This window comes from Sebastes umbrosus, chromosome 3 (assembly GCF_015220745.1).
Source record: "Sebastes umbrosus isolate fSebUmb1 chromosome 3, fSebUmb1.pri, whole genome shotgun sequence".
Lineage (NCBI taxonomy): Eukaryota > Metazoa > Chordata > Actinopteri > Perciformes > Sebastidae > Sebastes > Sebastes umbrosus.
The window spans coordinates 11766900-11781052 of NC_051271.1; the positions used below are offsets into that span (position 1 = coordinate 11766900).

The window sequence follows — 14153 nt, forward strand, 5'->3', positions numbered from 1 at the left end:
TTCTCGTAATATTCAGACTTTTTTTCTCGTAAAATTATGACTTCATTCTCGATATTACGACTTTTTTTCTCGTAAAATTATGACTTTATTCTTGTAATATTACGACTTTTTTTCTAAAATAGTTATGACTTTATTCTCGTAATCTCAGATTTTTTTTCCCCTCAATGTGGCCCTAATACTCCGTCGTAAATTAGAGAAGACAGTAGCAGAATGTTTTTCCACAGGGTGAACTCATCGGGTGAAACCGGGTAACTATCTTGACTCTCTGAATGGAACACACAGTCTTTGAGGTTGCCACAGCGACACCGTGTGGCTTCACCTCGGCGAGGTCATCATGAGTGTATATACAGTATATATATAAATATATAAATATATGGAAGTGAAGCACAGCGCCACCCTGTGAGTCTGGTAGGAACAAACACCGTCTGAGTGTGATAAATTACTACAAACCATTACAAACATGTCGGACCCAGACAGTGACTGACAGCCAGTATCTGTCTGATGAACGGTTGTTTGATGTGACTGTGACGCGGACAGACGGTCCAGAGTCTAACAGTCACCGTGTTAGCAGCAACACATCACCGACATCACCGACATCCAGACCGGCCAATGCGAGTTAACCGTGAGGTCGTGGGACCGCAGGGGGACGTGGGGAAGTAGCAGCAGCGATGTTAGCCAGCTATAGCGACATTTAATGAAGGAAAAAGCTGCTTCTATACGGAGACAAGCGGTCCAGCATGGTGAACCTATGCTAACTCTCTGTAGCAGCTAACAGCTAATATTGCTGGTCAGCAGCCAGCTAACTTTAGCAGCCTTTACTCAGTAGTTCCTGGTCAGGGCCTCCTCTCTTCCTTTCTCTTGTTACCTACTGCTTCCGGAAATTCAAGGTAATGCTAGTGATTACTTGCTCTCTTATCTCACCATCACTACAACACAATGTTATGCTTTTAACTAGCTTTAACTGGTCATGTGTTAGTCAACCTAGACCTACTATGTATCTAATATATAATGTTATTATTACAGTGCAGAGTAACGTTACACTGCGAGGCTATGCTCTGCAGCTACTGTGTTTGTCATTGTCACCTCATACCACTAATAAGATAAGATAAGATACTCTTTTATTAGTCCCAAAGTGGTGAAATGTGCAGTGTACAGCAGCAAAGGGGATAATGCAAAAAACAAGATGCATCAGCTAACACAGTAACAAAAAGAGCTAAACAAAGTGTAACAAAATATGAACCATTTAAATAAAGGAAGTATAAAAATAGGAGCAGTATATACAGTATTGACAATAAACAGACTATTAACAAAATTGCACGTGGAAAATGATATTGCACAGTGAGAATGAATGAATGAATGAAATGCCACCTGAAAATATCAGGTTATTGTCAGTTTTTTTGGTGTGTAAGTGGTCTACTGAGTCTGACAGCTGCAGGAAGGAAGGACAAGTGGCCTAATAAACAGCTGGACTAGCTAAAGTGCAAGTTATTTAACTGCATATTACTTAACAGCATGTGTAAAACATTAATCTGGGTGAACATTAATTAATAATCCCACTATAATTGTTGTGTGCCCCTCTTTTTCTGTAGGTAGCACAGAATAATGACTTTCACCACATCACAATATTTGGTTATTTTGTCCCAAATAACATTATCAACACCTTCTCAAACAAAACGGGCACATGTAAACAACCTTCATCTGTGTAAAAAAAACTCACTCTAACTAACCCCACTTTTACTTTCCATCTATCCTGTACTTACTTTCATTTAGGCCACCATCATCTTTACACTCCAACCAACACTCATTTTCATTATCAGTTAATCTACCCGATTAATCAGTTGATTATTTAGTCTATGAAATATCAGAAAATAGTGAAAAATGATCATCACTGTTTCCAAGAGCTCAAATGTCATAGATAGATAGATAGATAGATAGATAGATAGATGTACTTTATTGATTCCAAATTGCGAAATTCTTGTTACATCAACATGTTAACTAGGCAATGCACAGGAACAGTAAATAAAATGTACATATCAACGCTAGAGAAATATATCCATAGAATACACAATATAAAGAATATTGTAATACACTATAAATATACCTGACTACTACAACTAGCATAAAAAATCTAAATTATAAACATAGAAATAACCTACTATATACATTAGCAAAGTGTGCAAGTTAGAAAAAGAAAATAATTGAGGTAGTAAATGTGCAAATGTAGATGTGCAAAATTCAACATGTGCAAGATTATTGCAGGAGCTGATGTCTTCAAATTGCTTGTTTTTATTCCAACCAACAATCTAAAAAAAAAAAAGATGTTCGGTTTACTGTAACTAAGCATCAACTTTGAGATGATGGAAGCAGCAAATGCTTGGCATTTTTCGTCAACAAATGATTTAAACATTTATCAAAACTGCTGTCGATAAATGTTATGTTAATCAAGTAATCAGCTTAACAGCATTTGATTTTTCCTCCCCCCCGTTCATCCGCCTTCAACCCTTGCTCTCCTCTGTCTTTAGGGCCATGGATTTCCCGGGCCACTTCGAGCAGATCTTCCAGCAGCTCAACTATCAGCGTGTCCACGGTCAGCTGTGTGACTGTGTCATCGTGGTGGGCAGCAGACACTTCAAGGCCCACCGCTCGGTGCTGGCGGCCTGCAGCACCCACTTCAGAGCCCTGTTTACGGTCGCAGATGGAGATTCTAGCATGAACATGATCCAGCTGGATAGCGAGGTTAGGATCGTAATAATATTGTGTAAAAGAATGTGATGAGAATGGACGAGTGTGATGGTGATCAGAGGTGGAAGGTGGAGAGAGGGACCCTTCAACTGATAGTAATTCAGCATTTTAAACTCTGTGTTGCTACTATTTCAAATAATCAACTTCCTGTGTATGTGCAGGTGGTGACAGCTGAAGCTTTTGCTGCTCTGGTGGACATGATGTACACCTCAACACTGATGCTGGGGGAGAGCAATGTCATGGATATTCTCCTTGCAGCCTCACATCTGCATCTCAACAATGTAGTCAAGGCCTGCAAACACTACCTGACTACGCGCACCTTGCCCATGTCCCCCCCATCTGACAGAAACACGCATCACCACCCTCAGCAGGAGCAGCAGAGGCACAGGCAGCAGCAGCAGCAGCAGCAGGTCGCAGATTTAGCAGTGAACCCTACCCTGGCAGCTAATGCTAACCTCGCAGCAAATGCTGCCACATCAAAGTTGCAGCGCTCCTTCCTCCTGCAGCAGCTGGGGCTCAGCTTGGTGAGCTCTGCTTTAGGTGGGATGGAGGAGGACGGAGTTGGAAACGTAGTTGGCAGTAGAGCAGTCGAACAGAGGGCCTCCTTTCCGATCCGACGCTTCCACAAACGTAAGCCCTCTCTGGGCCTGTCGGAGGAGAGACCCAGGCAGAGGCAGCGGCCCTCAGGTCCTAACATGGGGCTGTTAGGAGAAGAAGGGGTGAGCGCAGAGCGAGAAGAAGGAGCGCTACTCTCCCCGGACTCCCACAAGATGGGCGATGAATCCAAATTGGATGCCGCAATCACTGGCCTAGTAGGCATGTCCCATGATGATCCTCAGATGCCCAGCCAGTCCGACAGTGGACACTGTGAGGGGGAGGACTTGGGGAGAATGCAGGGAGGGGTGAGGAAGGAGGAGGACATGGAAGACCAGGACCACCAGGTCAACAGAGCAGGGGTGAAGATCAAATCAGGGATGGAGGAGGAGGCAGAAGAACAGGAACAGAAGGTAAAGTTGTGGCTTGATTATTTGTTGTTGTTGCAAAGTAAGTAACTCTCATTAAGCCTCATGCAACAACATTTTCTTATTTGTATCCTAAATTTCGTGCTTTTTATAATGATGTGTGCCGTCTCTTAATTGCACAAACTTGTTGTCATTATTCCCCTATTTCAACCTGATGAATGCCACCCGTTTGTGAGATTTGATCATTAGCATAATGTAGGCTACATACTTCCTAAGAGTAAATAAGAAGAATTCACATGGTATAGTTCCAAGTCATGCTGTTGGAAATCTGCAGACAAAAACATAACAAATTGAGCAGTGTCAGTAGTCGTATTAAGGGACCTGAAACCAATTAGAATGTAATATGTAGTTAGTTAGGTGCTTTAAAAACATCTTGCCAGAGCAAAGAAGCCCATGACTCAGATGGGAAGCAGTCAAGGGGACATGGCAGTCATGGAGGTGGATAACAGCATATTACAGTGTATTTTCTTAAATCACTCGTACGTCCCATGAAAGAATCTGTTTGTAGAAAGTTCTTACTGACGATCACAAATCATGCTGCTCTAGTTTAGCTGCTGACTAAAAAATGTGAATCTCCTTTGGCCTGAGATGAAAGTCCTCCTTTGCTTTACACAGGTGGTGGTTAAACGAGAGCCGCTAAGTTCGCCTGAGCCAACTGATGAAATCGGCGACGTGACATCGCAGGCTGAGCCCGGAGGCCAGGAGGAGGAGGAGAAGGCAGAGCTGAGCCCAGAGAGCAGCGACCGCAGCTTCACCTCTGAACTCCATCCCAGCTCTGAGTCTCTGCTGCAGCCCAGCGCTCAGCTGCTCCTCAAAAGCACCATGGGAGGAGTTACCGGAGTCGGAGGAGGCTTTGGGTGTAATAGCGGACTGGGTGGCAAAGCTGGTTTTAGTATTTCTAGCTTCCTCAACCCAAAGGATTTCGGGAATGGCGGGACAGGGTTGGTTACTGGAGAGGATGACCTCCCCAACACAACAACCGGCGATGCCGTAGCACACCACTTCCTGCTCAGACAGGAAGCTGCTGGACCATCTGGCTCTGCTTCTTCCTCTCTTCTGAAGTCAGGTCCGCTCGGTGGCGAGAGTCGCAACGGTTTTGGAAACAACCTACAAGCCGATTCTCTATTCCTCCGCCCCCTGCAAGATGGTTTAGGGAACCCTCGAGGAAGTGGGGGAAGTGGTAGCGGAGGGCGTGGAGGGGTAGATCCCTTTGGTTTGGACTTCCAGCGCTCTAGTCTCGGACTTCACTCCCTGGGGCGACCCTCACGAGGAGCTGCAGGAGCAGCTGCCGCCGCTCTGTGTTATCCAGGTTACAGACGCATTGCTCCGAAAATGGCCGGCAGCATGGGAGGAGAAGAAGGAGTAGGTGGTGTTCTCCAGGATGCTGCCTCTTCCTCCTCAACTCTGGCAAATCCTCTGCTTCTAAACGAGAGCGGTGGATATGAGATGAACAATGGCAGGCCCACCTCCCTCCCCCCTCAGCTGACCCGAGCTTCAGCGGACGTCCTGTCCAAGTGCAAGAAGGCCCTGTCGGAGCACAACGTCCTGGTGGTCGAGGGAGCTCGGAAATACGCCTGTAAAATCTGCTGCAAAACCTTCCTCACCCTGACTGACTGCAAGAAACACATTCGCGTCCACACAGGGGAGAAACCCTACGCATGTCTTAAGTGTGGAAAGCGCTTCAGCCAGTCCTCCCACTTGTACAAGCATTGCAAAACCACCTGTTTGCGTTGGCAGAACACTAACATGTCCAATGCCCTGCTGTAGGACTGAGGTCACGGCAACAAAGTGGAGCGGGGCAACAGGGTGAAAACATTAGTAATCAATGATGGGCTGAAAATTAAAGTCCCAAAAATGTTTGGATTTTTTCTGAAGCTGTGACAGAGCAGCTGGATCTGATCCGCTGTTTTGTCCTGATGACAGACCAAAGATAGAGATAATCGTACATCTTCTTTTCCAGGACAAACCCACACTGTCAAGTTCTTGTAAACACATGGAGCCTGTTAAAAGATTATAGAGATGCAGGACCTGCAAAGTACCACATCTGTTGCTATGGATTCATCATAGAGAACCATAGATGTACACTGTATACTCCCCTGTTGTAATTGTGAGAGTATTATGAGGATTTTGGACTCCTCCGGGCCAGTCTAGGCTTTTTTGAAGCTGCTACACTGTTAGCTATATTGTCTTTCTATATCATGTGGGCCCTCTTGTTGTTAGTTGAAACTTAGATCTGTTGAGGTGATCCCTTAATTTTGTGGTACGCTTATTGAAGCAAATTTGACTCACTAACACTCTGTGTGGGTGTTTGCAGATGAGAGGCAGCTGTGCAGCACCAACTTTAAGAACAAAGATCATGTAAAATAGCTTGATAATGTGTAGATTTCTCACTGCACATTTGTAAAACATGTAGCAGCATCCCACATCAGACTGTTGAGTCATCGTAATCGTGCGAGGGCAGTCATATAGACTGTGAACTAACTGGTTCAGATTCAGTTTGTGCGCGACAGGTATAATGCCTGTAAGTACCGTTGATAGTTGTTTGCTCTTGATACTCTACTGTACAAAAAGGTGGATAGAGTCCTGTGAGGCGGGCTGAGGTAATGCTGAAATCTGTCACTTTTTGCAAGTTCAACCAACAGAAAAGATGACAGACAATCTACAGTTGTATTAGTTTTTTTTTACCCTGTTGTTCTATGAAGTGAAACTGGACAAATAATATAAACTTGATGCTTTTATTTTCTGAAGTGATGAAATTTGAGGCGATTGACATTGTCAACCAGGACAGGAGCAACCCAGTGCAACATTTCTCAGTAGCTGATGATGGATGTTCATGTCACATTCAATCACCAAATCAGGTCAAATGTTTGACCTCTGTAGTTGCCTTTCAGTCCAAGCACCTTTAAATTACCATCACCAGAAGTGTCGCTGAGCTCAGTTAAAGTTGAGAATATGTCAGTGGCCTTCACACTTCCTGTGACTACAAACATGTATACCTGTAGTTTGTCAAGTACAAGTTTTAGAGGAATGTGAAACGCTGAATTGCTGTGATCAACCTCTCGCCCCAGTTTGTGCTTGTCAGGCATTATGCTATTAACCCGAGAATTAAGTCACATTGTTTAGGGGAGCAATGAGGGAGAGGAAAATGTCAACTATCACCATCTTTGTATTAAAAGCAGGAAAAAAATCTGCATTCACTGGGCCTGACTGTAGTCTCTTTTATAGAGAAAACTAATATTCATATATTATTTCATTATAATTAGGGCTGTCAAAGTTAACGCGATAATTACGCAAATTCCTTTTAACGCCACTAATTTCTTTAACGCATTAACGCAACTTTTCAAAGGGTCGCCCTTGACCTCTGACTTCAAGATATGTGAATGAAAATGGGTTCTATGGGTACCCACGAGTCTCCCCTTTACAGACATGTCCACTTTATGATAATCACATGCAGTTTTGAGGCAAGTCATAGTCAAGTCAGCACACTGACACACTGACAGCTGTTGTTGCCTGTCGGGCTTGAGTTTGCCATGTTATGATTTGAGCATATTTGTTATGCTAAATGCAGTACCTGTGAGGGTTTCTGGACAATTTGTCATTGTTTTGTGTTGTTAATTGATTTCCAATAATAAATATATACATACATTTGAATAAAGCAGCATATTTGCCCACTCCCATGTTGGTAAGAGTATTAGATACTTGATAAATCTCCCTTAAAGGTACATTTTGAAAAGATAAAAAATGTGCGATTAACTTGCGATTAATCACGATTAACTATGGACAATCATGCGATGAAATATTTGAATCGATTGACAGCCCTAATTATAATGCAATTTTAATACTTAGGCAACAACTTCACACTCTGTAAAAGCACCTTATTCTGTTTGTATTTGTTGTGATTTTCAATTGTATAAAATACGGCATTTAGCGACGTTCCCTCCTTATTGGTTACTGACTGGGAACGACCACAACGAGATTACCGACCGTCCACACATCAGCCAATTTTCCCTGGTCGCTAGTGTTCTTGTGTGTACAGTACGTGTGTTTATTAAAAGGGTATTGAAGTTGTGCTGAGAGGCAGAGTCGTCTCTGATTTGCTGAGGTTCAGCACGTGTTGAAAAGGGCTTTAAAAATGTAAATATTGCAAATTTGTGGTTGGTTTCATCATTTTTTTTCTTGGAGGGGAGACAAAATTACTCCCGAAGAACTAAACATTGTGTATAATTTTGCTACTGTACTTAATCAGTGTCTTTATACATCTAATGCACCTGTTACAAAAGCACTTAGACAAATCATTCTTTTTTATAACTAATATGTTTGTTGAACTATGTGAAAACGTTGCTGTATTGCAATTATCCAACTCTACCAGCTCTCAAGGGTTTTCCTTCTTTACAGTATACCATCAGGACGAGTTTGCAAGCTACGGGTTGTAGCATTTTTGCTGGCAGGTGATCTAAACCACACGGTTTCCATAGTTTGTGAAATTCAAATTCACATTGGGAAAATTCAGAATTTTACAGTGTCTCCTGTCATTAATGTCGACCTGTAACCTGATAAATCCTGTCATTATTTAATGTTAATTTCTGCAGTTTTAGCTGTTTTTTATGTATGTAACTGTATTTTAATGTCTACCTGTAACCTGGTAAATCCTGTCATATTCTGTTAAGTTTGACAGCTATGTTTCAATTGACGATTTGCATAAGAAAAATATCACAGACGTGCTGACAAGAAATCGAAATTTGCAGCTCATAGAAAATGATATCCTGTGGGTTGTAAACAAGAGCAACTTCATCGGTAGACAGTTGGTTAAATGAAATCAGTGTTCATGCAGTGTTGTGTTCTGTTTTAGTGAACCAAAATGAAAAAAAATACATGTTTACCTTTTTGTATACCTTATTGCTTGCTGTATTGTGTCTCCTACACTGTCAATGAGAAACACTTGGTCATTGCTTCCATCTCTAGTCGGCACCTTGTTGTACTGTAGAGTCATTACACTGTTAGCCCATACAAAATGACCATTTTTATTTGACACATATGTTAATGGCTAATATCTTGACATCTTACTTCAAAAGAATAATTGCCTTATAGGATGTTTCTCCCAGTAAAGATGACGCTGACCTACCGTTTGCCCTGTAAGCCACCAGGGAACCAAGTTGTTGAAGTTTGGCCACAGAATTTAAAATGATCACTGACTTAAATCTCAAATGTGTTTGTCTGTGTTGCTTACTCACATTCAGAGGGATATGCTCTTGAGAAGTTGTAGAGGTGATGCGAGGAAGGAGAGATGTAGCCCTGTGGCCTGTTACGGATTATTATGGTGCTGTCTTCTAAAGCTGTTGCATAAACACTTAATGTGAATCTCTGAAAAATGCACTGACTGTATTACCCCCTGTATGAATATGCCAAAATGTTAAAATACATAAAAGGCCTAAATTGATTATGAAAGTCACTGCCTTATGCCCTCTAGCTTGAAAAGCTGGGCTTTTATTGATATGCCAAATCTGAAGTATTTCTGTGTTTTTGTCTGTATACTTAACATAGTGTAACCATGAGAGGACTAAATGTTTGTACTGTTGAAGGCTATGAAGATTGTACAGTATGATCAGTTGTCGTATAGACTGAATAAAAAAACAATGAAATTCTGTTTTGTTGCTGGTGACATTTTTATGAAGTAACAGCTGAATTTAAAGGTGATATTGATAACATTCAGCCACTAGATTTTGCATTCTCCCTCCCCTGTTTCATTGCATTTACTTCACAACAAGTCGTAGCCAGTCACTTACCACCATGACGACCCAGAGATACCACGTGATACGAAACAGCGTTTTACTGTTGGCTCACAAGCCTTGTTAGAAGTGGGAACCAAATGTCAGATATCTTGCACAGTTCTAAACAAAATGTTCATTTTGGACCCACCAACATTTTTTAAATGATTAATTCACAATCATAATAATTTTTTCAGGAAGAGCCATACTTTTATTCAGCACCTTTCTAAAAGCTCTGTGGATGTATTATTATTATTTTTTAAATTTGTCTACATGAAAATGTTATCAATAAGGGCTGTGAATTGATCAAAATATTTAATCACACATTTTTTTATCTTTTCAAAATGTACCTTAACAGGAGATTTGTCAAGTATTTAATACTCTTGTGGACAAATATGCTTGCTTTATGCAAATATATGTATATATTTATTATTGGAAATCAATTAACAACACAAAACAATGACAAATATTGTCCAGAAACCCTCACAGGTACTGCATTTAGCATAAAAAATATACTCAAATCATAACATGGCAAACTGCAGCCCGACAGGCAACAACAGCTGTCAGTGTGTCAGTGTGCTGACTTGACTATGACTTGCCCCAAACTGCATGTGATTATCATAGAGTGGGCATGTCTGTAAAGGGGAGACTCGTGGGTACCCATAGAACCCATTTTCATTCACATATCTTGAGGTCAGAGGTCAAGGAATCCCTTTGAAAATGGCCATGACAGTTGTTCCTCGCCAAAATGTAGCGCAAGTTTGGAGCGTTATTTAACCGCCTTTGCGACAAGCTAGTACGGCATGGTTGGTACCAATGGATTCATTAGGTTTTCTAGTTTCATATGATACCAGTATCTTCACTCTAGCTTTATAACTGCTACAACCAAAAAATCACAAGTTGCGTTAATGCGTCAAAACAGATTAGGCGTTATTATCGCGTTAACTTTGACAGCCTTACAATAAGACCTTTAATGTTATTTTGATGTTGAGTTGACTTAAGATTCAAATGTACCCAATTAAGGAAGCATACCATTACAAACTTCATGGTTTTATTTAAATCTTCTGAAGAATAATTAGGTGCATGAATTGAATTGATGGTCCAGTAATAATCAGCCAGAGAGGAACCAGTTTCTTCTCACAGTTTGAGCTCTTTGATCATCGGCTCACCTCGCAGGCCGAGCAGGAGGTTGTTTGCTGCCAGGGCAGACATGTCGTTACGGGTAGTATAAGAGGCACTAGCAATGTGTGGGAGAATCACTGTGGGAAAAGACCAATGAAAGGCAGTGAGAATTGATAAGTGTAGATAAATTGTCTTTAATAGTGTTCTTTTAAAAAAACAGCTGTTTTGAAGGCAGTTTAAGCACCAATAAGTCTGACAGACTCACCGCAGTTTTTGAGGGTAAAGAGTGGGTGGCTTGTGGGCAAGGGCTCAGGAACAGTGACATCTAATCCAGCTCCTGCAATCTGTCCTGAAAACAGAGCCTCATACAGGTCTTCCTGGTTCACCACACCACCTCTGACACAACACAAAGACCAGAATTAAAGCACAGATACTGTACTCATGGACAGATTTGGGGAATCTTGGTGGGCAATATGTGATTCAATATGTGTCTGGGTACCTGCTTGTGTTGATAAAGATGGAGGTATTTTTCATCTTGGAGAAGAGGTCTTTGTTGCAGATCTCTTTTGTTTCTGGTGTTAAAGCACAGCACACGGCCAGGAAATCTGACTGCTTTGCCATCTCGTCGAAAGAGACTAGACCGAGAGATGGTACCATGATGTTATCACATTAAAATAAAAGGCTGCAAATTCTCATAACATCTAATTTTATTTCCTTAAAATAACACCACAACAGCATAATAAGTATCTCTGAGATCAGGATGATAAAAGATCTCTTTGACTAGCCAGTGCAGACAATTGATTAAACCACTCCACATCCACCTTGTTGACAGTAACAATATAAAATGCTGGCATGAATTGTTGTTAGCGTGCAGGCTGGTTCTCCTAAACTGGAAAAACGAACAACCTTCCAGTTGCATTTTATGGTTGAGAGATGTCACACAGCCCTTAAAACTAGAGAAACTCAGGTTTAGACTTCGTGGCTCTGCCGACAAAATTTGAGAAAATGTGGCATCCCTTCCTGGACTACGCTGAACCAAAGCTTTAAATCTCCTCATATGTAATTTGCAGACCTAGCAACCTGAACTCCCCCCTTTTTAAATTTAATTTTATTATATCATTTTATTTATTTATTTATTTCTAATTGTGTGTGTTTTTGTTAGTTTCTGATCATTTGCCAATTATTTTTTTTTTTTTTTGTCCCTTTGTGCTCTCTGGTTTGTAAGACACTAAAGGTCGTTTGCATTTAACTTATCTGTGAAACTGAAAACCAATAAACACATTTAAAAAAAATCATGTCATGAAACATCTTGGTGACCACAAATCTATAATCCTTACCATACTCTGCATTGATGATACTAGCCAGCTCTGGCCTGGGGGCCACGTCTGTGTAGATGAACTTCTTTACTTTGAAAGGTGCCAGGCGCTCAGCGATAGCCACACCTTAGAGCACAAAGACACCCGGTAAGAAGTGTTGCATTTACAGAAATGTCTGTTTGATGATAAGCTGAGGTGCATGTTGTGTTTCAGATACTGCATGCTCACCAATCCTCCCCAGGCCCAGGATACCAACAGTGCTGTTGGCCAGCTCATGTCCACACAGCCACAGAGTCCTCCACGTGCCCCAGCCACCACTGACACAAGAGAGAGTTTAACCTTTTACCCCAAATAAAATTTGTTAATGTATACATGGACAGATTTGAGTGTGTATGTGACATTACGTCTTGGCTTCATGTGTGGCCTCTATGAGTCTCCTGGAGGTAGTGAGCAGCAGAGCCACAGTCAGCTCAGCCACAGCATCGGTCAGAACATCAGGGGTATAACCCACACGGATCCCTCTGCGGGAAAACCACCACAAACATTACACTCAATGTTATACACATATATCACTAGGTGGTGGCAGACACACAAGTATACACACAAATTAACACTTTTAATTTTAAAGGGACTGTATGTGAGTTTCACACATATTTTAATCATTTTTTTATTGCCAATGTGTGAACACATTGTACTCTAACCTAAAAAATTTGACCTTGCACGACACTCTGGGACGACTTTCCTCTATCAGCCTATGTACTGCTTTTAATGTGAAGAATGCGGGACGTTTTTTCCAGGATTCTTACATAGCGCCCCTTTAATGTGTCTTAAAGGTCCAGTGTGTAGGATCTGGTGGTATCTAGCGGGGAAGTAAGGAGATTGCAACCAACTGAAGCCTTTTCTGTCTGCCAAGCATGTTGGAAAGCTACGGTGGCTGACGCGAAAACGCGAAGGTCCCTCTCTTGAGCCAGTGCGTAGAGTGTGTGTGTACGTGGGAAGTGAGTGGTGAAGCAAGAGAGAGAGCGGCTGCGACGGCAGTGAGTAACGTTTTCGACTCTGGCCCAAGCGGGAAAAGTTAACAGTGTTGGGTTTGTCCGTTCTGGGCTACTGTAGAAACATGGCGGTGCAACATAGCAGACTCCGTGGCGAGGACCTGCTCCCTACGTAGATACTGTAGTAGGTGATTATACACTAAAGAAACCTTACTTATTAATATTATATTCCATTTCTGCCAATAGATCTCCCTAAATGTTACACACTATTCCTTTAAGGAAATAGAAAGATAAGAAGCACCTTTTCTTCAGCTCCTCCAGAGAGAGATGGTCAAAACCCACTGACATAGTACTGAGAACCTTCAGGTTTGGACCTGCAGGAGTACACCAAACATAAACACACACACATGTACATTTGAGAGTGTTTTCATTGCATTTATCATTCAACTGACTCAAAGACTCCTCAGACCTGCAGCATCCAACAACTCTGCATCAATCTTCTCTGTCAGCACGCAGACCAGCCCGTCAACACCTTTGACCTTCTGCAGGAGCTCCTTCCTGGGTACAGGGACGTCATCGGAGTCCCACAGCTCAAACTGAACCCTGGGAAAACAGAAAGCATGACTGAGTAACCAAATCAAATCACTGTTTAATTAATCTCCCACTGAAGACAATTCATTGGTTGGACTTTACGGTGCAGAGAGACATTTCTTCAGCTCTGCTGTGGGGGAATACCCTTTAGACTACATGTCTTATCTGACTAACCGAAGTGCAAACATTAGCAGTCCTGTTTACTCAAAGTAAATGATGAACTCAAAGCAGACCATTCAAAAAGGCATCACAGTTAAATCAGCTACATGACACAATCAATTGCTCATACAAGATTCTATATAAAAAATCATTTATATTAAGTGACTTAACAGGACACTATGACTCACTTTCCAGATTCACGCATGATCTTCAGGCCCTCAGGTGGGATCTGTCGGGTGACATACACCCGTGGCAGGGTTGACATCTCCCTCTGCACGTTGCTCGTTAGACCCCCAGTGATATTCAAAGGAGCAACAGCGAGCCGCTGGAGCCGACGCAGTGCCATACGACTGCACCACATTGCCAGGAGAGTGTAAGTAAACCTGTGGGGGGGCAGGTGTCCGAGAGATGACAGTGGTGCTTTGGAGTTCAGAGTCTGTTGTG

General features: G+C 42.0%; 2 protein-coding genes across 3 annotated transcripts; one reads left to right on the forward strand and one right to left on the reverse strand.

Annotated features, from left to right (window-relative positions):
• Nucleotides 1-297: 297 nt before the first annotated feature.
• On the forward strand, nucleotides 298-6957 carry LOC119484728 (zinc finger and BTB domain-containing protein 5). Of its 2 annotated transcripts, none has more exons than XM_037763783.1 (4): nucleotides 298-408; nucleotides 2523-2736; nucleotides 2904-3749; nucleotides 4380-6957. In XM_037763783.1, exons 2-4 carry the CDS (start codon nucleotides 2527-2529, stop codon nucleotides 5529-5531), a joined length of 2208 nt encoding a protein of 735 aa, XP_037619711.1. In that variant the 5' UTR covers nucleotides 298-408; nucleotides 2523-2526; the 3' UTR covers nucleotides 5532-6957. The 2 variants fall into 2 exon arrangements, with proteins under 2 accessions (XP_037619711.1, XP_037619710.1); XM_037763782.1 differs by lacking the exon at nucleotides 298-408 and adding an exon at nucleotides 416-887.
• Nucleotides 6958-10563: 3606 nt separating this feature from the next.
• Nucleotides 10564-14153, reverse strand: grhprb (glyoxylate reductase/hydroxypyruvate reductase b). The gene is made up of 9 exons (XM_037763794.1): nucleotides 13898-14153; nucleotides 13429-13562; nucleotides 13261-13333; nucleotides 12372-12488; nucleotides 12196-12284; nucleotides 11989-12093; nucleotides 11151-11286; nucleotides 10917-11047; nucleotides 10564-10788 (listed from the first exon to the last, which is right to left on the reverse strand). The coding sequence occupies exons 1-9, from the start codon at nucleotides 14068-14070 to the stop codon at nucleotides 10667-10669; spliced, it is 1080 nt and encodes a 359-aa protein (XP_037619722.1). The 5' UTR covers nucleotides 14071-14153; the 3' UTR covers nucleotides 10564-10666.

Coding starts and splice junctions, on each gene's coding strand:
- grhprb (XM_037763794.1), bottom strand. CDS start 14,070: ATGTGGTGCAGTCGTATGGCACTGCGTCGGCTCCAGCGGCTCGCTGTT. Junction 12,094..12,195: donor CCTGGGCCTGGGGAGGATTG/GTGAGCATGCAG, acceptor TTGTGCTCTAAG/GTGTGGCTATCGCTGAGCGC. Junction 10,789..10,916: donor CTTTACCCTCAAAAACTGCG/GTGAGTCTGTCA, acceptor CTTTTCCCACAG/TGATTCTCCCACACATTGCT.
- LOC119484728 (XM_037763783.1), top strand. CDS start 2,527: ATGGATTTCCCGGGCCACTTCGAGCAGATCTTCCAGCAGCTCAACTAT. Junction 2,737..2,903: donor TGATCCAGCTGGATAGCGAG/GTTAGGATCGTA, acceptor GTGTATGTGCAG/GTGGTGACAGCTGAAGCTTT. Junction 3,750..4,379: donor CAGAAGAACAGGAACAGAAG/GTAAAGTTGTGG, acceptor TGCTTTACACAG/GTGGTGGTTAAACGAGAGCC.